Source organism: Salmo salar, chromosome ssa06 (genome assembly GCF_905237065.1).
Source record: "Salmo salar chromosome ssa06, Ssal_v3.1, whole genome shotgun sequence".
Lineage (NCBI taxonomy): Eukaryota > Metazoa > Chordata > Actinopteri > Salmoniformes > Salmonidae > Salmo > Salmo salar.
In genome coordinates, this window is record NC_059447.1 from 20,800,656 (window position 1) to 20,824,437 (window position 23,782).

The 23,782-nt window shown below is 46.2% G+C and overlaps 1 protein-coding gene across 9 annotated transcripts in view; it reads right to left on the reverse strand.

The window, feature by feature from the left end:
• Positions 1-4,780: 4,780 nt before the first annotated feature.
• The window catches only part of LOC106601827 (trinucleotide repeat-containing gene 6C protein), a 103,402-nt gene continuing 84,400 nt past the window's right edge, over positions 4,781-23,782 (reverse strand). For 4 of the 9 annotated variants that reach the window (XM_045719938.1, XM_045719937.1, XM_045719936.1 and 1 more), the window contains 16 exons: positions 21,785-21,985; positions 19,095-19,339; positions 18,763-18,820; positions 18,465-18,616; positions 16,343-16,516; positions 15,412-15,552; positions 14,883-15,002; positions 14,535-14,618; positions 13,922-14,162; positions 13,224-13,388; positions 12,128-12,304; positions 11,691-11,840; positions 10,951-11,061; positions 9,971-10,195; positions 7,891-8,104; positions 4,781-7,623 (listed from right to left, as the gene is read on the reverse strand). In XM_045719938.1, the coding sequence (XP_045575894.1) occupies positions 7,248-7,623; positions 7,891-8,104; positions 9,971-10,195; positions 10,951-11,061; positions 11,691-11,840; positions 12,128-12,304; positions 13,224-13,388; positions 13,922-14,162; positions 14,535-14,618; positions 14,883-15,002; positions 15,412-15,552; positions 16,343-16,516; positions 18,465-18,616; positions 18,763-18,820; positions 19,095-19,339; positions 21,785-21,985 (2,834 nt within the window). In that variant the 3' untranslated portion in view covers positions 4,781-7,247. The remainder of the gene's footprint in view (positions 7,624-7,890; positions 8,105-9,970; positions 10,196-10,950; positions 11,062-11,690; positions 11,841-12,127; positions 12,305-13,223; positions 13,389-13,921; positions 14,163-14,534; positions 14,619-14,882; positions 15,003-15,411; positions 15,553-16,342; positions 16,517-18,464; positions 18,617-18,762; positions 18,821-19,094; positions 19,340-21,784; positions 21,986-23,782) is intronic. The other 5 variants (XM_045719939.1, XM_045719943.1, XM_045719942.1 and 2 more) reach the window with 5 other exon arrangements.

The window sequence follows — 23,782 nt, forward strand, 5'->3', positions numbered from 1 at the left end:
TTTTACCCATCTACCAATAGGTGGCCTTCTTCGCGAGGAATTGGAAAACCTCCCTGGTCTTTATGGTTGAATCTGTTTGAAATACACTGCTCGACAGAGAGCCCTTACAGATAATTGTATGTGTGGGGTACAAAGATGAGGTAGTCATTCAAAAATCATGTTAAACACTATTACTGCACACAGAGTCCATGCAACTTATGTGACTTGAGCACATTTTTACTCCTGAACATATTAGGCTTGTCATAACAAAAGGGGTTGAATACTTGACTCAAGACATTTCAGCTTTTCATTTTTTGTCAAATTTAGAAAATCATAATTCCACTTTGACATTATGGGGTATTGTGTAGGCCAGTGACCAAAACAATCTAAATTTAATACATTTTAAATTCAGGCTATAACAACAATATTTGGTAAAAGTCAAGGGGTGTGAATACTTTCTGAAGGCACTAAACTGCTACGGATTTAGAAACAAAGGATATTTTCTCTCTTTCTGAAATCCATAAGTTTCAGTGCTTCATTTTTTTAAACATTTTTTTCTTTTCTTCGTACATTAAAATGGAGTGGAGTTGGAACTCTGGCCTTCCTGAGACAAGATCCACTTTATGTGTGCAAGATCGTGAGCAATTATGTTTTTTTTTTGTTTTTTTTACAAAGGAAAAATGTAATCAATAAAAACGCACAGGGTTTAGATAGTCCATGAAATCAACATAGAACAAAGATGTCAAAGGTCAAATATAACATGACAACACTGTTGGATCCCAGAGTTCTGAAAGTAGCACAATATTAAAATCTTCATTCTGTAAAGTGTTTTTGTTATTCTTTTTAAAATGGAAGTATTTGTCCTTTTCTTTTTCATACAGTTAATTCCTTTTCCTCGAACTTCAGAAAAACAAAAATGGTTGTAAACCGTCAGTGGCCTTGCAGAAAACAAGAAAACATAACATGAGATTTTAACAAAAATGAAACTGAACGAAAGCTAACAAACCAAAAAGGTAGGCACCTCTGAAGTGAGCCTTGTAACCAACCCTCCTTCTGATGTCTTGTCCTTCGGTTTCTCCCTGAATAGACAGGGAGAGCTACAAGTCTCTCTACCCAAACTCTATGGCCACAGGTCTTCAAAAATACATTTTTTGTAACTTTTTTTCAATATTTGATTTTTTTGTTACTTTTCTATACTTTTTATGTTTATAATCTGAAAAAATGGTGCAATACTTATAATTAATAATCCATATTTTTTCTTGGATTATTCCACAATGAAAGCCACTACAAGGTAGATAAACACATTACAGATTAAAAACACTTATTTTCTTAAGTCCTTGAGTAAACATTTACACGTGAAGTCGCCGTCTGCCCCCAGTACTTTATCTGGCGTTGTTCGATTAGCTTGAGGGGAGGGCTGACACTCAGTGCAAAGCTAGAGTCTAATAACAATAAACATCAGAATATACTTTTGATAAGCCAAAAAACGTAAAACTAATATACTGAATAGAAATAAAATGAAAAAGCGGAGACAATTCCCGCTGTAAATCACAGGCTCACAATCGTTTGAAACCTCATACATACTGTCTGTCAAACAGACACACATCCATCCATCCATGAACCATACAGTACAGGCAACCTTGTGCAAACACTCGGATACAGACGTCATTTAACCTTTTTTTTTTTATACCAATCTTTTTTTTAACAATCCTCATTTTTCTAATTTAGTTCACTCGCAACAGATGTCCTCAAATATCTAGGAAGTGTATGAATGAGACAAAATTATTACAAAGTGTTCACATTACAATATTGGCGCTTCTTTTGATTCAAGTATTTGTATTCTTTATTTTTGTATTACTCTGATATGTTAATATTATATTTTTCTTCTGGGAAATATACAGAGAAGGAGAATACATAGGGGTAAGGTTGGACCTGGGGCAGAGAGAGCGGGCTTAGGGTAAAGTGGAAAGAGAAACCTAGCTGTATACATACATACACACTTGGATGTATACATGTATATAAACTAGCATGTGCATATTCAACCCAGGCCCTTGAGAAAGATTTGTTTTTTTTGTTTTCCTCTTGAAATGGGGTCCCTACCCCAGAACCTACTCTGGTCCATGATTGAGAAGCAAACGTTGCTTAAACTCCAGTTGCCTTTGAGTGATTGAAAAAGGGAGATTCTCTTGACTTCCTACACCAGTCATCCATGGTGTATATTGGTGGGTCAATAAGGTGGGGTAGGGGTGGGGGGGGGTAGAGTGACAGGTGGTCTCTCAGTGCTGGTGCTGCACAGAGAATCCTGAGACGCCTCTGAGGCTTGACCCCCCCCAATCCCTTTTTTGTGACCCCATTCCAGTCTGTAGCCTTGGGAGCCCAGCGTGGAGCAAAACAATTCAGGTTTTTCAGAAACAGGCAATTAGTGATTGTTGCTAATGTCACACGACAACGATGAGTACGAAAAACAACTCTTGGAAGAGGGCCTTTCCCCTTTTAAGACTTGGTACCGAACAACAAATATGTGAGGTGTGTCCTGGCCCTGCTGATGCGGTGGGCCCCACCTGGACCCTAACCCAAAAACCCAGATCTGTGGCAATGTTCTGTTCTGTGGGTGGTACACTCGAGGCTGGAGGTCAGAAATGAACACCAGCGATTCAGCGTTCCAGAAGGTAGCCCCAGTAAGAGTGCCACGGTTGGGGGAAAAAGGCTTACAGACACAGAACGAGGCCTCTCAGCCAAGGAGTGCACAGCAAAAAACATACTTTAGGACTTTTTTTAAACACTTTTTTTGTACTTTAGTTTCTACTTTTTGTCAACCTCCCCCCAAAAAAGATAACATGTTTTTGGTTTTATAAAGTGTACCCGATGTGACCCATCAACAGTACACACAGACTGCCTGTTTTCTTTTGATAGCTGGGACAAGGTACTGCCTCATATGTCCTGGCCCAAATATTACCCCCTCCTCCCAGCCAACATTCCTCCATGACCATGTGCCTTTAAGTCTAGGATTCAGGAGGAAATGTAGGCTCAAAACTACTGAATCATGGAAATTGAAGGCTCATTTGACAGCAGAGACAACTCAATGGTAAATGGCAGGGCTGAAGTATATATTTTAGTCCAGTTGGCACAAGACGCATGAGGAAGGACTCCCAGAAACCCCACCACTCAGCAGGTTATTATTAGTGTTATCTAAAAGCTCTTGAAATCATCACAATGAACAACTGTACTTTACAGATGTACTTTACACAAAGCTACAGCGCCAACAGGGGAAAGCAGAGTCTACTCAGTGGTCCTCCTCCTGAGCTGTGTATGTATGAGGGATATCAGTGAGAGTGAATTACAAAGACACCACAGTGATGGGGCAGTGGGGAGGGTAGTTTGGAGTCTGCCTAGTGCTGGCTGGTATGAAAAAATGCCAGGGGGGTGGAAAGGAGGGGGTTAGACAATTGGCAGATGGTTGGTGGACTGATGGTTGATGGTTCTGAGCGCGAACCTCTGTCTTTGCATAGAAATCGAGTGCTGCGTCAGTTTATATGGTATTCAGGTTGACGGAGAGGGATAGTGGTATAGGGGTCTGTCTTTTCATTCTGCCAGAAAGCTCCTCGACAGCCTATGGAAAATAAAGCACCAGTGTGTGAGGCCTGACTGGAGTGGAGGATGTGTGTGTGGAGAGGACAACATGGGGATGGGAAGGGAGAGAGGGTGGGCTGGGCAGCAGAGGCTGTGAGAGAGGGGGAGCAGGGCTGGCCGGGTAGATAGATACCCTCTGAATCTCACACCTGATCTGACTATACATTAGAACCATCAGGTCCGCTCCTGAACCAAAACACTGACTGTCCAACAACCACACCAAATGAACCACCCCCACTGAGATCTGCAATGTCCGTATCCATAACATTCCTGTGGTGGGCTGCGTTTGCTGAGGTGCGCGTCGAACCAGAAGTATTTTAGTTTCTGCTTACGAGCAGGGGACAGGAGAGCAGCTGAACACTGCATGGAGCCGTCGAAAAAACATCCGTAAAAATCATTGTAATCATCATAAAACAAACAACATCAACAACAGCAAGTTTGACAAAAACTAAAATAACAACTCTTGTGATTGTTCCAGAAATTAAAATAATAAACCAAAAAAATGAAAACTTAACACAATTCAAAAACCTCTCCATTTCTGGTTAAAGTGATCCTTGCATGAGAGGGAGGGATAGAGAGAGGGATAGAGTGGAGGTGATGAACAACAGAAGAGAGAGGGATAGAGAGAGGGATAGAGTGGAGGTGATGAACAACAGAAGAGAGAGGGATAGAGAGAGGGATAGAGTGGAGGTGATGAACAACAGAAGAGAGAGGGATAGAGAGAGGGATAGAGTGGAGGTGATGAACAACAGAAGAGAGAGGGATAGAGAGAGGGATAGAGTGGAGGTGATGAACAACAGAAGAGAGAGGGATAGAGAGAGGGATAGAGTGGAGGTGATGAACAACAGAAGAGAGAGGGATAGAGAGAGGGATAGAGTGGAGGTGATGAACAACAGAAGAGAGAGGGATAGAGAGAGGGATAGAGTGGAGGTGATGAACAACAGAAGAGAGAGGGATAGAGAGAGGGATAGAGTGGAGGTGATGAACAACAGAAGAGAGAGGGATAGAGAGAGGGATAGAGTGGAGGTGATGAACAACAGAAGAGAGAGGGATAGAGAGAGGGATAGAGTGGAGGTGATGAACAACAGAAGAGAGAGGGATAGAGAGAGGGATAGAGTGGAGGTGATGAACAACAGAAGAGAGAGGGATAGAGAGAGGGATAGAGTGGAGGTGATGAACAACAGAAGAGAGAGGGATAGAGAGAGGGATAGAGTGGAGGTGATGAACAACAGAAGAGAGAGGGATAGAGAGAGGGATAGAGTGGAGGTGATGAACAACAGAAGAGAGAGGGATAGAGAGAGGGATAGAGTGGAGTAGTAGTAGTTAATACGAATCGGACAGTTCTGACAGCTGCTCTTGGGCACCAGAGGCCCGAGAGGTCCCTGGGGGAACCAGTCTGTGAGGCTCCCCAGGGAGGGAGAGGGGAAGGTGGGGTGAGAGCTGCTGCAGAGGCCTGGTGCGGAGCTTCTATGAAGTCCACCCCCTCCGCAGCAGGCAGGCACTCAATGGCCACACGATCATACAGGTTGGCAGGGCTTGTGAAAAAGGTTGAGAGATAGAGAGTAAATGACGATCCCCCTGCAGAATCCATCCACAGAACATTGCCGCAGCATCTAGTTGCGTCTCCAGAGAACAAGGCTAAAGATTTTCAGTCATGTAACAGTGATATTTACTTTGATAGAGTGAAAGGGAAAACAGGCGAGTGCTTCGGGGTCTCACACCCGATAGTGCCCAAAGTCTTTCATTCTTTCTTTCTTTCTTTCTTTCCTTTCCATTCCTTCATTTTGCTACCATTTCAGAAACTTTCCTGGTAGCACACACAGACCGCGAGAAAGGGAAGGTTTAAAATAAAAAAACAATCTGAAAACTGAAAATAGTTTCACATCTGTGTTACAGTTCATAAAGAGTTACGGAGAAGCCACGTCGTAGTAGATTGCTTTTTTTTTTTTTTTTTAGTTTTTTTCTCTCGAGTTTTTCAGTGTCACACGCTTCTCCTCTTCTGATTCGTTGGCATTGAAGTGAAGGAGCTTGACGCTCTTTGCTAAGTGCTATGATAAACCACCTCTTCTTATAAAACAGTTATATATTTGTTCCATACTTTTTTGTACCAAATACAACAATGGAAAGAAAAAAATGCATCGTTTCGTCTTGTTGATAGATAAGGAACAAGTCTCATTTTGGTATAATGCCCCATACACCCCCTTCCTTACCCCTGTACCCCTCTAGTCTGTCACTGTTGTGTGAGGCTGGATTAGAAAAGACCTAGTCCGAGACTGAATAACAAGTGCTTGTTGTATATCCTTGTGTTTCACGGATAAGTGGGTCCAGCCAGCTCACACACCCAGGGGGGTGGATATAGAGAGTCCTTGCTGTTTTTGATTTTGTCTCCGCTCTTGAAAGAGGTTTGTGAGAGAAACCCTTTGAGTACTTGGGGTGGACGGTAGTAGAGAGTAGTCTGTGGCTTATATTGCACGTCACTTGAAATGGTGTGTTGGTGTAAAGGAGAGATTAGTGGACCACGGTAATGACTGAGGTCTTCCGCAGTCACAGAAAGGGGGGAACCAGACCACAAGTTCGTCCTTAAAAGAGTTGAGGTGCATTTCAAAAGAAGTGTTTTCTTACAGTTCCATAGAGCAGTGGTTACTAGACTTCAACAAGACGGTCATACACACATGTAAACACACGCCCCCGGAAATATTGACACACTGGAGTTATATTTCTCTTCGCTTATTTTGCGAATGTTTCGGGGAAACAAAACTCCATGACAAAAATGGCTTTAAAATGAACAAGGCGAAGATTTTTTGCGTTTGCATCATCAATCCCTTTAAGAGTGGTGGAGACTGAATAATATGCTTGTGACCGCCGAGGCTTCCAGTTGAGAGCTGCTGTGGCCTCAGTCTCTTACAAGCACATCCTCTCCCCTCGGGTTTCGCTGGCTCAGAAATGAGTGTGCAATTCTCAGTACGTTTTCTTCAGTAAGTACAGAGTGAGTGAGAATCAGTGAATAAAGGAGGGGAACCAGGCCAGGAGGGAGGTTAAGGCTAGTAATTAGTGCTGAGAAAAAACAAACAAGAGAAATTCCGGACTGGTAGAAAGTTCTGGAACCTTCCCGACAGGAAGGGGATGGGCTTTGGGAATGATGTGTATCTATGGTTTCTCTGAGGTGTGGATTGACTGCTGCCAGGCAGCAAGGGATTATGGGAGTTTTGAAGATGGCAGCTCGTTGTTTGAAGCAGTTAGTCTAAAATACACGTTTCACATGACAAACAGTTCTCAGAGTAAAGTTCAAATGTTTCTCTTCCTTTGTTGGTTGAGTCAAAGGCATACTCGTGCTTTTCCGAAAGTCCAAACATAAAACACTGTAACCCGAGCCTCTCGCCAAACAAATCTAAAATGAAATGTTTTTTTTTTCTTTTTAAACAAACAGAAAAATTGGAAGAGGGTGAGCAGCGTGGACACAGAAGAGTCACCTCGTCCTCCTCAAGTCTGTCCCTCGATCATCCCACCCACACTGATTATCACCACATTGATTTGCTTGGTTTTGCTCTTCTGTCTGTATACATGTATATATGTATATGTGTAGTACTGTGTAGTATTCCATTCCTCCTTTTTCTAGCATGGAGCTCTGTGACGTGGTCCTACATGGACTCCCCGCTCAGCAGGTCCCCAGGCAGCAGCGTGTTGATTGGAGTAGGACTCCCCATGACCCGCCCCTCCTCTCCACTGGGCGGTCCCCATAGACTGGAGTACTGGGGCACACCCCCCCACAGCAGGTCTCCACCAGTCTTGGCTCCACCTCCTCCCATGCCGCCACTGCTGCCGCCAGAGTTCCAGTGGGGGTGGCCAATGGGGTGCGAGGATCTGGGCCCGGAACTGCCCATCCGCGTCTGATTGACGCCTGGGTCAGCCTGCCAGCTGGTGGTTGAGGCTAGCTGCTGGCCCTGTGCAAAGAAGCGCTGGACCTCTTCCTCCCCAGCAAACTCTGCCAGGATGGTGGTGTTACCCAGAACGCACCTGGACAGGAAGAGAGACAGAGAGGTGTTATTTAGTTAGCCTCGTTGAAGTGGCCATTCTCATACACCACGCTATAGAAACGTTTTTTTTTACCCTTTGTGGAAGCAGGCCGGGCACCCACTAAAAGATCTCTCTAAGTTCACATTTTTACAAATTCTAAGTTCTCCCAGTTCTAAGTTCTTTCACACCTGACAGTTGACATGACATAAGTGTTTCTGCCTACGAGCAGTGAGAGGGGCAGGAAAACTGCCAACAACATCTCCGTACATGTGCAGGGACTTCTGGGCCTTGGCGGCCTCCTCCTTGGAGCTGTAGCGCACCAATGCGTTGCCCTGGGTCAGGTTGAGGTGGAATGTGATGAGGGGGCCATGCTGCATGCATAGCGTCCGCAGGGTGGACCCGTCTATCTGGGGAGTGAGGTTCCTCAGGACCAACCAGCTACTGGTCCTGTTGGAGCTGTCTGTACTCCATGTGGTAGCTGCTATGAGGATAGAGGGGGAGGGGGAGGAGAGAGGAGGGGGATAAAGAGGGCAGAAAGAGCTAAATAAATCTAAAATGCAGAATTGCGCTATATCCAACACCATGATGTCACAATGTCAGAAGTGGATTCTCCAAGGAGCTAGGAAAGTCAGTCAGTAAGATGGGTGGTGTATTCTAAGCAGTAAGCTCTGTAGTTTAGGTAAACCACAGTGTCAGTTGATCAAGAGAGGTGCGTTCAACCACAACAAGGCTTTCTCTGGGCGTTGTCTAGACCGCCTTGGCTGCACCAAAAGGGTACCAAGTCTCTGCCTGCCAGGCTACAACATACACCTCTAGAACCTGGCCTTTAGTCTGTATCACCTCTAGAACCTGGCCTTTAGTCTGTATCACCTCTAGAACCTGGCCTTTAGTCTGTATCACCTCTAGAACCTGGCCTTTAGTCTGTATCACCTCTAGAACCTGGCCTTTAGTCTGTTCACCTCTAGAACCTGGCCTTTAGTCTGTATCACCTCTAGAACCTGGCCTTTAGTCTGTATCACCTCTAGAACCTGGCCTTTAGTCTGTATCACCTCTAGAACCTGGCCTTTAGTCTGTATCACCTCTAGAACCTGGCCTTTAGTCTGTATCAACTCTAGAACCTGGCCTTTAGTCTGTATCACAACATCTCTAGAACCTGGCCTTTAGTCTGTATCACCTCTAGAACCTGGCCTTTAGTCTGTATCACAACATCTCTAGAACCTGGCCTTTAGTCTGTATCAACTCTAGAACCTGGCCTTTAGTCTGTATCACATCACCTCTAGAACCTGGCCTTTAGTCTGTATCACCTCACCTCTAGAACCTGGCCTTTAGTCTGTATCACCTCTAGAACCTGGCCTTTAGTCTATCACAACATCTCTAGAACCTGGCCTTTAGTCTGTATCACCTCTAGAACCTGGCCTTTAGTCTGTATCAACTCTAGAACCTGGCCTTTAGTCTGTATCACAACATCTCTAGAACCTGGCCTTTAGTCTGTATCACCTCTAGAACCTGGCCTTTAGTCTGTATCACCTCTAGAACCTGGCCTTTAGTCTGTATCACCTCTAGAACCTGGCCTTTAGTCTGTATCACCTCTAGAACCTGGCCTTTAGTCTGTATCACCTCTAGAACCTGGCCTTTAGTCTGTATCACCTCTAGAACCTGGCCTTTAGTCTGTATCAACTCTAGAACCTGGCCTTTAGTCTGTATCACAACATCTCTAGAACCTGGCCTTTAGTCTGTATCACCTCTAGAACCTGGCCTTTAGTCTGTATCACCTCTAGAACCTGGCCTTCAGTCATCTTCTACTCTAACTGAACATTTATGAGGGCTACAGTTTTTATGGCAAGCACAAGAAATACACTACATTTTTTGGAGAGTAAGACAGATGTTACATGAACTTCATAACTGATCAACTGCAGATGCACTGGTTGGACCAAACCCATTCAGTCAATTAATTTATCATTTATCCAGTCAGTCCCCATCCAGTTACTTAACAGCTAATCAAATAGACACCCAGACTATTTGCATTGACCCCCCCCCCTACCCCCTTTGTTTTTACACTGCTGCTACTCGCTGTTTATTATCATGCATAGTTACTCTACCCCTACCTACATGTACAAATTACCTTGACTCGGTACCGGTTCCCCCTGTACATAGCCTCATTATTGTTATTTTATTGTGTTACTTTTGAAATATATATATTTTTTTACTTTCGTTCATTTAGTAAATATTTTCTTAACTCCATTTTCTTAAAACTGCATTGTTGGTTAAGCATTTCACAGTAAGGTCAGCTCTATTTGTATACAGCCCTGTTGTATTCGGCGCATTTGACAAATACAATTTTATTTACCTGAGGAGTAGGAGCTGCTCCAGCCTTGGGCCAGGCCCAGGGAGTTGCCTCCCCAGGTGGAGGAGTGCTTGGTGGGGTTGGTGAGGCCCGGAGGGGGCCGTGTGGGGGCGGCTGTGTTACTGCGGGGCCCCTGGGGGACCTTCCACAACTCATGGGACAGAGAGACCTGGGAGGGGTGGGAGATGGGCCCCGGGGACCAGGTGGACTTCATGTCCGACAATTTACCTGAAAGAGAGATAAGAAAAAAACACAATGATTGCTTGGCAACAATTGGAGATACTTGGCATTCTTCTATCAACAACACATAGGGAACTAAACAACCCAAAACACTAGTCAGAATAATACCCTGGTAGAGGGGTTGTTGACGGTAGAGCAGAGCATTCATTCTGCTTTTCCTGTATGTGTTGAACCAAAAACAGACGTAAACACAGCTAGACTTCACACACACACACAGTCCCAGACCGCACAGTAAGCAGTACAGCACAGGGTCAGTCTCAGTCCATGCCTCACAATATGGGACAGATCAGGCCAGGAACACAGATAGACCTCTTACTAGAACTATAGTAAGATATAGTATGATATAGTATATATATACCCTCCTCCCAGTTCCCCCCCTATTCTCTTCTCTCCCCCCATGCTACACACAGGGGTGTGGCTACATCAACACCACCAGAGGGAAGATGTATGAGGGGTGCAACTAAAGCGATGGTAAGGATGGGGTCCTCCTCTGGACCAGATACTGAGCCACCAGAGACAGGGCAGGGAGGAGGTAAGGGTAGGGTTGGGACAAGCAGCAACACTGATGGGGGGCAGGGGGACAAACTAGCTCAAAGCGGAAGTGACCCCTACCCACAGATCTAGGACCAGATTATCATATCACCTGATCCTAAACATAACCACTCGGAATATGGTAGGATATAAGATTTGACCCTGTATCAGTGGTTAGAGGCGACTTCCGCCCACTCCGACAAACCGTGTACCTGGGTCGTCCGTTTCCGGGGACGACAGACTGAACGAGCTAGAGTAGGCACTGACTGGCCAATCGGTGGAGGGGGGCAGGGCCTCGTTCTGAGATGAGGTGGGGGAGGAGCCTATGGGGGCATCGCATCCAGCAAAACAAAAACAGAAGAAGAAGGGAATGGAAGAGAGAGAGAAAATCTAATAAAGAAACAGAATAAATGAAAGTGGATGACTGAATAGCTGTGGTGCTCTGTGGCTGTGTGATATGGGAGAGTTCAAAGTGTTGGGAATAAGATGATCTAGTAGTGTAGATATATGAGTGTCAGATTGTACATGCAGTTAAGTGAAGAAGCAGCAGGACCAGAAGAAAAAAAGCAGGCTCCCTCCAGTGACCTAACTGTTACAGATATTCAGTCTCCCCAACCCACTGGGATACATTGCAGGCACAGTATCTGATTTGGCCTGCAGCAGTTTTCTTTGAATGAGTCAGGTCATCTCAGACCCCCAGCTCTCCTCTCTCAAGACCAAGTCTACCAGAGGGAGAGCGCCGTCATTATGTATGTATAGGACTACTTACAACATGAACACTCCCCTCCCTCCCTCTCACCTGTCCGTCTCCCCTCCCTCCCTCACCACTGTCTCTCACCTCCCCTGTCCCTCTCCACCCCAGTCTCTCACCTCCACTGTTCCTCTCTCCCTTCCTTCTCCCCCCTCATCTCCCTCACCCTCCCTTTCCGCTTCCCTGGTCCTCCTTCCTCACCTCCGCTGCGGTCTCTCTGCAGGTAGCGGTTGACGTCCTGGATGTTGGTGTTGATGGTGGGGCCGCTGGGAACGCTCCCCGGGGTCATGTTGGGGTCGTTCTCCGGGTTGATGTTCTGCAGGCCCTTCCAGGGCACGCCCGGGCAGAACTCTGTAGGAGAAAGTGATGGTACAGGAAGTATTACAATTGTCATTCCTCTCATTCATTTACATGATTACCTGGTTTAGTAATGTACAAAATACAAAAATACAAAATGTGGTGCTTGCAATGAAACTAAACCCTTCTGATAAATTCACTTGAAAACAGAACTAATTTGGCCACATCAGTCCCATGATCATCATATTAGGTGAATTGGTTTTTGGCTGGACAGTAAGCAGTCACTGTAGCTGTCCAGGAGTGTTTTCCACCATCCCAGTCTAACTAGCCATCTAACTGACCTGGAGGCCAGGTGATGTTGGTGCCGTTGACCATCTTGTCGTTGGGGCTCTTGCCCTGGCTCCAGCTGTCTGGGGGCACCAGGGGGTTGGTGGGGGACTCGGAGCCAGGCATCATGCCGTAGGGGCTGTACCCATCCTCCATTTGGGGGGGCTTCCCGGGTGGGCCCAGGTTGGAACCTGCCAGAGACAAGAGGGGAACCGGGAAGTTGGTTAAGTACAATGTAAATTAGAACTAGAGAATGGAATACTTAGTCAGGTTTAATAGAAACCAATACAGGAGGGGTTGGGTTAAATGCGGAAGACACATTTCAGTTGAATGCATTCAGTTGTACAACTGACCAGGTATCCCCCTTTCCTAGAACATATAGTAACATTGAGATGGAAATTACAAGGTTCCACTTGAAAAACCCAAAACTACGTTCTGAAGCTGCCAACTGAGTGTCATACACCATGGTCCTTCCATATTCCCCAGTTCTACTCAGTCCAGCTCAGTAGAGTTCAATACATCTTTATTGAGTGTCATACACCATGGTCCTTCCATATTCCCCAGTTCTACTCAGTCCAGCTCAGTAGAGTTCAATACATCTTTATTGAGTGTCATACACCATGGTCCTTCCATATTCCCCAGTTCTACTCAGTCCAGCTCAGTAGAGTTCAATACATCTTTATTGAGTGTCATACACCATGGTCCTTCCATATTCCCCAGTTCTACTCAGTCCAGCTCAGTAGAGTTCAATACATCTTTATTGAGTGTCATACACCATGGTCCTTCCATATTCCCCAGTTCTACTCAGTCCAGCTCAGTAGAGTTCAATACATCTTTATTGAGTGTCATACACCATAGTCCTTCCATATTCCCCAGTTCTACTCAGTCCAGCTCAGTAGAGTTCAATACATCTTTATTGAGTGTCATACACCATGGTCCTTCCATATTCCCCAGTTCTACTCAGTCCAGCTCAGTAGAGTTCAATACATCTTTATTGAGTGTCATACACCATAGTCCTTCCATATTCCCCAGTTCTACTCAGTCCAGCTCAGTAGAGTTCAATACATCTTTATTGTCCCAACATTGGACAATGGTGTCAACAGTTTGTACCGTGCTTGTTCAGGTTGGGCTCCAGAGAGGATGAGCCTCCAGAGAGGCTGTCCATGGAGTTGGGGTGTGTCCACTGGGAGAGGCGAGACTGGGGCTGGGGAAGCTCCTTCATGGACAGGCCTCCCACCTCTATGCCGGTTACATTCATGTTAGGATTCAGTCCAGCTGGGAGATGGGGAGGGAGAGGGAGCGAGGGAGACAGCGAGGCAGCGAGGGAGACAGCGAGGCAGCGAGGGAGACAGCGAGGCAGAGAGGGAGACAGCGAGGCAGAGAGGGAGACAGGCAGGGAGGTAACACCAGACAAGTCAATAAAGCATTAAGGATGAAGCACTCGTTTCTTGTTTTGCACTTTGTTGCTATGGTTCTTTATATAAATCCAATCAATCGTAATGCCTTTGCCACAGGATATCTGTTAGACACTGAGCAAGTCCCAACAGCTGTACTTGAACACAGACAGATATTGACCAGAAAGATGATCTGTTTAGCACAGAAAGGGCACACACAGGTCTGGGACCTGTAACAATGATGACATTCCCAGTCCTGCCATCAATCAATCAATCAATCAATCAATCAAATGTATTTATAAAGCCCCTGTGACGTCAACAACTGTCCCAAATTGACAAGAGCCCAAAGAGCAAACAGAAGCACAGTGGAACTACAATGTGTTGTGCACATTGTGGAACAGAGTTCCCACTCACAGAGAGGGTAGGGGCTGTAGGAGTTGGGGGACGACTGCTGCTCTTTGGTCTGCAGGTCGGGTAGGCCCGGAGCCTGGGGGTGGCCTGGGAACAAGTCCAGGGCTGATTTGCCTTGGCCGTGGTGCAGGCCGGAGGAGGAGAGGGAGCCGAGGGTCTGCTGCTGCTTCATCAGCAGGGCCTGGGCCAGCTGTCTCTGGTGCTGTTGGATCTGCTGCTGCATGTTATTGATTGTACGTGCAACCTGCAAGAAGAGGAAGTGACATCAGAGAGACACACAAAGCTGGTGGTCAGTTTCTCTGTGAGCCAGCAGAGACCACAGGAACATTTTCAATGGGACAGTTACTGGAGAGAATGGCAAGTATAGCCCCTTATACATATAACATCTGCTTCTACTAAGGATTAACCACCCAGGTTATCTCACATTCACCAGACTAGGAACCCAGGTATGTCTACAAAGCACATACACCCCCTCTGCTGTAGTAGAATGGTAAAACATTAGGGTTTTACCCCAGTATGAGGCCTGGCCGGGTTCAGGATCAGTAGATATGAAAGGCAGAGATGGGTGAAACTAGTGGGCTGTATTTGAGAGGGAGGGACACAGAGGGGGACTCACGTGCTGCTCTTGCTGTCGGATGGGAGCAGAAACATTACGCTGCGCCTGCAACATCTGCTGCTGAATTTGTAAACGCTGGTATGCCTGCAGAGGAATACATGTTTACACACAAATCCACAGACGCATATGTACATAAATATGCACGTGCACACACACACACAACTGCACACACAGCACTTTCTAGTTGCTACAGAATGCGATCAGTCAAAACCTAAGGGTTTTTCACATCTCTAAGGCAATGAGGCAGTGGAGAAGTGTATGATATAAGCGTGTACAGAGTGTATCTGCATAGTGTTTTATATGGAGGAGTCCTAAAGTAAACTGAGAGGAGACCAGAAGAGGACTCACCAGTTGCAGCTGGTATAGTTGGTTCAAAAGGGTCATATGTTGAGGGTTTATTGGTGAGGTTAAAAGTGCAGGATTCAGACCAATGTTTTTTGCTGCAAACTGTAAGAGCTGTGCTTGAACCTAGACAAGAGAGAGACCAAAAGATACGGTTTTAGAAACCATAAACTAAAGTACGAGAAAAAACGGTGGACAGGACTGAGGCGCTTATGCACGTAAACTATGCTGAGGGTCGCTGAAAAATGTGTGTGTGTGTATGATTCTATATATGAGTGCAAGTGTGTTTGTGTGTGTGTGTGTGAATGAGTGAGGGGAGATACTTGGAGGGGGCTGAGAGGTGTGTGGTATTCCCCAGGTCGTATTCATTAGGCACTAAATACAAGACAATGAATCCAAACAAGGATCCCTCCCTACCTGGACTTGTCTAATAACAACCTCTCACTTTCGCTGTCCGTTGGAAACCGTTTTACACAGTTTTCCCATAATGAATACAACCCTGGTCCATGTTGTGTGTGTGTGTGTGTGTGTGTACCTGAGGGGAGAGAAACTGAGGCACTTGAGCGCGTAGACTAGGCTGGGAGGAGCCGAGAGGCGGCACTGACGGCTGAGGAGGAGGTTGCTGCATGGCCCGGGCTTGTGCTGCACCGCTACTGCCCAACATTCCACTCTGCATCTGGGAGGGAGGAGAGGGAGGGAGGGAGGAGAGGGAGGGAGGAGAGGGAGGAGAGGGAGGGAGAGAGAGGGAGGTAGAGAGAGGGAGGGAGGAGAGGGAGGGAGGGAGGAGAGGGAGGGAGGGAGGGAGGAGAGGGAGGAGAGGGAGGGAGAGAGAGGGAGGTAGAGAGAGGGAGGGAGGAGAGGGAGGGAGGAGAGGGAGGGAGAGAGAGGGAGGAGAGGGAGGGAGAGAGAGGGGAGGGAGGAGAGGGAGGGAGGAGAGGGAGGGAGGAGAGGGAGGGAGGAGAGGGAGGGAGGAGAGGGAGGGAGGAGAGGGAGGGAGGAGAGGGAGGGAGGAGAGGGAGGGAGGAGAGGGAGGGAGGAGAGGGAGAGAGAGGTGGAAACGAGTGTGGAACAGCATGATGATAGGGACCCACTATTCTGCACTGTTGAGGAAGAACTGCAAGTCTGCATATCTCTGAACCGTTTACAGCCATTGCACGTGACGAATAAACTTTGATTTAGATTCATAAAAAGTCCAACAAGATTTAACAGACTAGACAAAACCCCAGTGAAAAATCCAAACCTAAATACAAGCTCCCTCTAGCTCTGTCTGTCCCCTGCCAGTCCGTCCATCCGTCCGTCCATCTCTGCCTATCAGTATGCCAACCAGTCCTTTCTCTTCTCAGACTCCTATCTTTCCTAGCAGTCTGTCATTCAACTCCACATTACCCCCAATTCTGCTTATGGCACCTGTCTGTTGCCTGTCTGCTGTCTAAACCCCACATAGCCGTAGACAGTGTGCTGCCTACCTGTCTGTTGTTCAAGTTTTGCATGGCTAGGCCCTGTGGGCCGCCCAGGCCCTGGCTGGATAGAGGCAGGGCAGTGCTGGGCAGGGAGGGGAGTTTCAGGCCGAGGGGGCCGGGGGAACAAGGCATAAACGGTGAGGAGGTGTGGACGTCCTCCACCAGGCTACCAACACCGTCCTGCGCCCACACAGACAGCCACAGAGGGAGAGCGTCACCATTACACTCTCAATGGGTGGATACATAGAAACTGAACCTTACCCTGTACAGAACAGAACCCGTCCCCTCATAACTAGCGAAGAATGGAACAAACACACTATTGAGTGAGTTACACAACAGTGTAATGTCAGTATTATACTGTTTACAAAAAAATATATATATTTAGGCATTTTTTAAATCTTTTTTTTTGATTCCTTGATAAGGTGGTTCCCCAGAAAATGGTTCCCCAGAACACTACAGTGAGGTAAAATAGTATTTGATCCCCTGCTGATTTTGTACGTTTGCCCACTGACAAAGAAATGATCAGTCTATAATTTTAATGGTAGGTTTATTTGAACAGTGAGAGACAGAATAACAACAAAAAAATCCAGAAAAACGCACGTCAAAAATGTTATTAATTGATTTGCATTTTAATGAGGGAAATAAGTACTTGACCCCCTCTTAATCAGAAAGATTTCTGGCTCCCAGGTGTCTTTTATACAGGTAACGAGCTGAGATTAGGAGCACAGTCTTAAAGGGAGTGCTCCTAATCCCAGCTTGTTACCTGTATAAAAGACACCTGTCCACAGAAGCAATCAATCAGATTCCAAACTCTCCACCATGGCCAAGACCAAAGAACTCTCCAAGGATGTCAGGGACAAGATTGTAGACCTACACAAGGCTGGAATGGGCTACAAGACCATCGCCAAGCAGCTTGGTGACAAGGTGACAACAGTTGGTGCAATTATTCGCAAATGGAAGAAACACAAAATAACTGTCAATCTCCCTCGGCCTGGGGCTCCATGCAAGATCTCACCTCGTGGAGTTGCAATGAACATGAGAACGGTGAGGAATCAGCCCAGAACTACACGGGAGGATCTTGTCAATGATCTCAAGGCAGCTGGGACCATAGTCACCAAGAAAACAATTGGTAACACACTACGCCGTGAAGGACTGAAATCCTGCAGCGCCTGCAAGGTCCCCCTGCTCAAGAAAGCACATATACATGCCCGTCTGAAGTTTGCCAATGAACATCTGAATGATTCAGAGGACAACTGGGTGAAAGTGTTGTGGTCAGATGAGACCAAAATGGAGCTCCTTGGCATCAACTCAACTCGCCGTGTTTGGAGGAGGAGGAATGCTGCCTATGACCCCAAGAACACCATCCCCACCGTCAAACATGGAAGTGGAAACATTATGCTTTGGGGGTGTTTTTCTGCTAAGGGGACAGGACAACTTCACCGCATCAAAGGGACGATGGACGAGGCCATGTACCGTCAAATCTTGGGTGGGAACCTCCTTCCCTCAGCCAGGGCATTGAAAATGGGTCGTGGATGGGTATTCCAGCATGACAATGACCCAAAACACACGGCCAAGGCAACAAAGGAGTTGCTCAAGAAGAAGCACATTAAGGTCCTGGAGTGGCCTAGCCAGTCTCCAGACCTTAATCCCATAGAAAATCTGTGGAGGGAGCTGAAGGTTCGAGTTGCCAAACGTCAGCCTCGAAACCTTAATGACTTGGAGAAGATCTGCAAAGAGGAGTGGGACAAAATCCCTCCTGAGATGTGTGCAAACCTGGTGGCCAACTACAAGAAACGTCTGACCGCTGTGATTGCCAACAAGGGTTTTGCCACCAAGTACTAAATCATGTTTTGCAGAGGGGTCAAATACTTATTCCCTCATTAAAATGCAAATCAATTTATAATATTTTTGACATGCGTTATTCTGTCTCACTGTTCAAATAAACCTACCATTAGAATTATAGACTAATCATTTCTTTGTCAGTGGGCAAACATTCAAAATCAGCAGGGGATCAAATACTTTTTTCCCTCACTGTATGTCTGCCCTGGCTATACAGCATCTTCTCATTGAAGAACCCAAGGACAATATAGGAGTGTGTGATGTTGGGGAGGGGGTCAGGGGTCATTACCTTGTCGAGGAAAGGGGAGCGATCTGAGGAGGACTCTTTGGAGTGGAGGGGAGGCCGGCAGCCCATTGGCCCCTTGTTGATCAGACAGTTGTTGTAGTCGGACATGCCCATCCCCCGCCTGTCCAGCTCTGTCTTCTTCTCCAACAGAGCACCTGAGAGAGACAAAGTAGCGAGAGTAGTGAGAAAAAGAGAGCAGCGAGAGAACACAGGGATATTACCAACACTGATACAGTCAGTGACAGTGCATCAAGAACAAGGAGTTAACAGAGTGTATTGAGGACTGGGAGAAGAGACTTACTCATGGCCTGGTCCAGGTTCATGTTGTTCCTCTTCAGAGCCTCCTCGGCTGGATCTCTCTGGACACACACACACACACGGCTGTCAGCAGAAATATCTCACAAACATGCATGTGTACGTGTGATCCTGTGTGGCTCAGTTGGTAGGAACATGGAGCTAGCTACACCAGGAAGGCGGGTTTGATTCCCGCGGGGGCTACCAACATGTATGCATTCACTGTTGTATTAAAGTGTCTGCTAAATGGCATGTTATATTATTATCAGATTTCTATGTATAAAGATTACATCAGTGTGGAGTTTGACCCCAGAGGTAGTAGAAGGTAGCAGCACTCACAGGGAAGCCCATGTCTGTCAGCTGCTTGATCAGGCGATTCATGATCCAGGCTTCCTCCTGCTTGCCTGGAATCTTCCCCTTGGGTGGGCCCTTCCTGGGTCTGTTGCCCCAGGAGTTGCTCTCCTGGGAGGCCTGGCTGCTCCACATGTCCCCGTCGTCAGGGTCCCACTGGCCCCCAGACAAACCCATGTCCTCCCCCCCACCGCCACCTCCGCCACCCCAGCAGTCTTGCATAGATTTGGGGGCTGCAGAGGGAGAGAAGGAAGTGTTGTGTTACTATCTTTTCAAATTCATTTTTATCCATCATCCTCCACAAAGTTAAGACACCAGCTGCCACTGATTATGACATAATATATTTGTATTGGTTCAGACAGTGGGGTATATGTATTGGTTCAGACAGTGGGGTATATGTATTGGTTCAGACAGTGGGGTATTTGTATTGGTTCTGACAGTGGGGTATATGTATTGGTTCAGACAGTGGGGTATATGTATTGGTTCAGACAGTGGGGTATATGTATTGGTTCAGACAGTGGGGTATATGTATTGGTTCAGACAGTGGGGTATATGTATTGGTTCAGACAGTGGGGTATATGTATTGGTTCAGACAGTGGGGTATATGTATTGGTTCAGACAGTGGGGTATTTGTATTGGTTCTGACAGTGGGGTATTTGTATTGTCAGTTGATTTAGACTTATTTTAGTATAGCACAGCCATGCACTGGTAAATTACAGAGTTCGGTATAGAAAGACTATTGGAGAATACATTGTGTATTCAGTCTGCCACCAGAGGTCAGGGTAGCTGCATACTAAATAGAGAGTCAATTTGTTTTCAGCAATTATATTTCCATGACTGATCAAAACGTGTTTTCTCATGGCTTTCTTGTCCCTCTGCAGCAGAGATATGTTTGGAACATCGAAACGCAATAAATATCACATATCCTATCAGCACGCAAGGTAGCCTGCAGGTACAGTGAGGGAAAAAAGTATTTGATCCCCTGCTGATTCTGTACGTTTGCCCACTGACAAAGAAATTATCAGTCTATAATTTTAATGGTAGGTTTATTTGAACAGTGAGAGACAGAACAACAACAAAAAAATCCAGAAAAACGCATGTCAAAAATGTTATTAATTGATTTGCATTTTGGGAAATAAGTATTTGACCCCCTCTCAATCAGAAAGATTTCTGGCTCCCAGGTGTCTTTTATACAGGTAACGAGCTGAGATTAGGAGCACAGTCTTAAAGGGAGTGCTCCTAATCTCAGCTTGACACCTGTCCACAGAAGCAATCAATCAGATTCCAAACTCTCCACCATGGCCAAGACCAAAGAGCTCTCCAAGGATGTCAGGGACAAGATTGTAGACCTACACAAGGCTGTAATGGGCTACAAGACCATCGCCAAGCAGCTTGGTGACAAGGTGACAACAGTTGGTGCGATTATTCGCAAATGGAAGAAACACAAAAGAACTGTCAAACTCCCTCGGCCTGGAGCTCCATGCAAGATCTCACCTCGTGGAGTTGCAATGATCATGAGAACGGTGAGGAATCAGCCCAGAACTACACGGGAGGATCTTGTCAATGATCTCAAGGCAGCTGGGACCATAGTCACCAAGAAAACAATTGGTAACACACTACGCCGTGAAGGACTGAAATCCTGCAGCGCCTGCAAGGTCCCCCTGCTCAAGAAAGCACATATACATGCCCGTCTGAAGTTTGCCAATAAACATCTGAATGATTCAGAGGACAACTGGGTGAAAGTGTTGTGGTCAGATGAGACCAAAATGGAGCTCCTTGGCATCAACTCAACTCGCCGTGTTTGGAGGAGGAGGAATGCTGCCTATGACCCCAAGAACACCATCCCCACCGTCAAACATAGAGGTGGAAACATTATGCTTTGGGGGTGTTTTTCTGCTAAGGGGACAGGACAACTTCACCGCATCAAAGGGACGATGGACGAGGCCATGTACCGTCAAATCTTGCACATTAAGTTCCTGGAGTGGCCTAGCCAGTCTCCAGACCTTAATCCCATAGAAAATCTGTGGAGGGAGCTGAAGGTTCGAGTTGCCAAACGTCAGCCTCGAAACCTTAATGACTTGGAGAAGATCTGCAAAGAGGAGTGGGACAAAATCCCTCCTGAGACGTGTGCAAACCTGGTGGCCAACTACAAGAAACGTCTGACCACTGTGATTGCCAACAAGGGTTTTGCCACCAAGTACTAAGTCATGTTTTGCAGAGGGGTCAAATACTTATGTCCCTCATTAAAATGAAACTAACATTTTTGACATGCGTTTTTCTGGATTTTGTTGTTGTTATTCTGTCTCTCACTGTTCAAATAAACCTACCATTAAAATTATAGACGGATCATTTCTTTGTCAGTGGGCAAACGTACAAAATCAGCAGGGGATCAAATACTTTTTTCCCCTCACTGTAGCCTAGCGGTTAAGAGGTAAACGAAAGGTCGTTGGTTTGAATCCTTGAGCCGACTAGGTGCAAAATCTGTTGATATGCCCTTGATCAAGGCACTTAAACCTAATTGTTACTGTAAGTTGCTCTGGATAAGAGCGTCTGCTAAATGACTAAAATGTAAAACATTGTAATATCATGAGGTCCCAGCCCTAGTAAAAACATCAGCAATTCCGATTAATCAGGAAAAATCTGATCTAATCTATAAAAAGTACTAGAGTTCTTCTCACCTGGTTTGCAAGGTGCAGATCCAAGGGGTGGGTTGCCCCGTCTGTAGGGTTCGGGGCTGTTGTCACCCACACCCCAGCCCCCATGGCTCCCGGTGGGTTTCCCCCAGGCGGAGGTCCCGTTGTCCACGCTGACCGGAGGGGGAGCAGGCTCCCCCCAGGAGGGCTCTAGTTTGGGGTGGGCACTAGAAGGCTCCCCCCAGCCTAGGAACAGGATGACTTTGATAAGGTCACACATGGATTGGATAACAGTACAGATCAACGGACCCAAAACAAACTCTTGCTCTGGAACCTTAGGTCAATATCAGTTTCTACCCCCAAGCCATAAGACAGCTGAACAATTCATCCCCCTGTTTATTATCTATGCATAGTCACTTTACCCCTACCTACATGTACATATTACCTAAATTACCCCGTACTCCCACACATTGACTCGGTATCGGTACCCGCTGTATATAGCCTTGTTATTGTTACTTTTTTATTTTTCTTAAGAAAATATTTACTAAATTAACTAAACTCTTATTTTCTTAAAACTGCATTGTTGGTTAAGGGCTTGTAAGTAAGCATTTCACAGTAAGGTCTACCTACACATGTGTTCATGTGAAAAATATTTTATCCTACAGGAGAAACCCCTGCACTGCCATTCATACACTCAACAAAATGCATGTATTGTCAATGTCAACATTGTGTGCATCCTTGTTCTAAATCTAAGTTTAAACAGTCACAATGTAACAAAAAAAAAAATCGAAGAAAATCATATTGCTAAAATGTACCATTCCTAACCTTTCTTTCCTGGTTTCTACAATGCCCCTTTAAGCAGGACAGGCTAGACCTTGGCCAGGCTAGGACAGAGGCTGCAGTTTAACTCTTGGCCCTCTCTGTAGTAACCAGTTGGCCTGGCTGAGAGTCAGGCAGCCCCATCTCTGCCTGTGCCAGTTTGTCTATCGCTCCAAGAGGTCTACTTCCTGGATCAGATTTCACTCTATCAGTTATGATTATCTCCTCATCTCCTTTCCTTCATGACCACTGACGTTAAAGAAATCAATAGCTTGTCATTTTAAGTATCAGGGTTATGTGGGAAAGGAGTGAAGGAAACTAAAGACATATTTCAGTGTATACTGTATGGACACAAAACTTGTACTGTATTATTTTGTGTTGCATGGTTGATTGTGATGCATAAAAGAGCAGCATATGGGGCAGTGACTAGCCAGAACCAGCAGGGGCTCTCTCTCTCTCTCTCTCTCTCTCTCTCTCTCTCTCTCTCTCTCTCTCTCTCTCTCTCTCTCTCTCTCTCTCTCTCTCTCTCTCTCTCTCTCTCTCTCTCTCTCTCTCTCTCTCTCTCTCTCTCTCTCTCTCTCTCTCTCTCTCTCTCTCTCTCTCTCTCTCTCTCTCTCTCTCTCTCTCTCTCTCTCTCTCTCTCTCTCTCTCTCTCTCTCTCTCTCTCTCTCTCTCTCTCTCTCTCTCTCTCTCTCTCTCTCTCTCTCTCTCTCTCTCTCCCTCTCCCTCTCCCTCTCCTCTCTCCCTCTCCCTCTCCCTCTCCTCTCCTCTCCTCTCCTCTCCTCTCCTCTCCTCTCCTCTCCTCTCCTCCTCTTCCTCCTCCTCTCTCTCTCTCTCTCTCTCTCTAACTACTGACAGATGGTGGTTACTCCTATAATCACACACTTCCTCCACAGCTCAAACGTTTTGTGGCTCCAATCGCTATTTTCACAAGCCGGGTTAGTAAACAGCATTCTTGGGCTTCCTCCGCCACGTGAGCCCACGTGAGGTTGCCACAGTTACGCACACAGATGGGGCGCCCGTGTTGTTGTTGTGAAACCAGAGGAGAGCGAGATTCAGAGAAGTAAAGGGGGTGGGGCCAGGGTGGGCTGGCATCGCTTTCGCCAATTTGGTTCTTCATTTAGATGGAAATCTAAGTGGCGAGGTTTTACCTTTAAACGGATCAACGTTTTGGAGCCAAGCATGTGCTCGCTGTGCGCAACCTAACAAGATTTTGTGATAAGT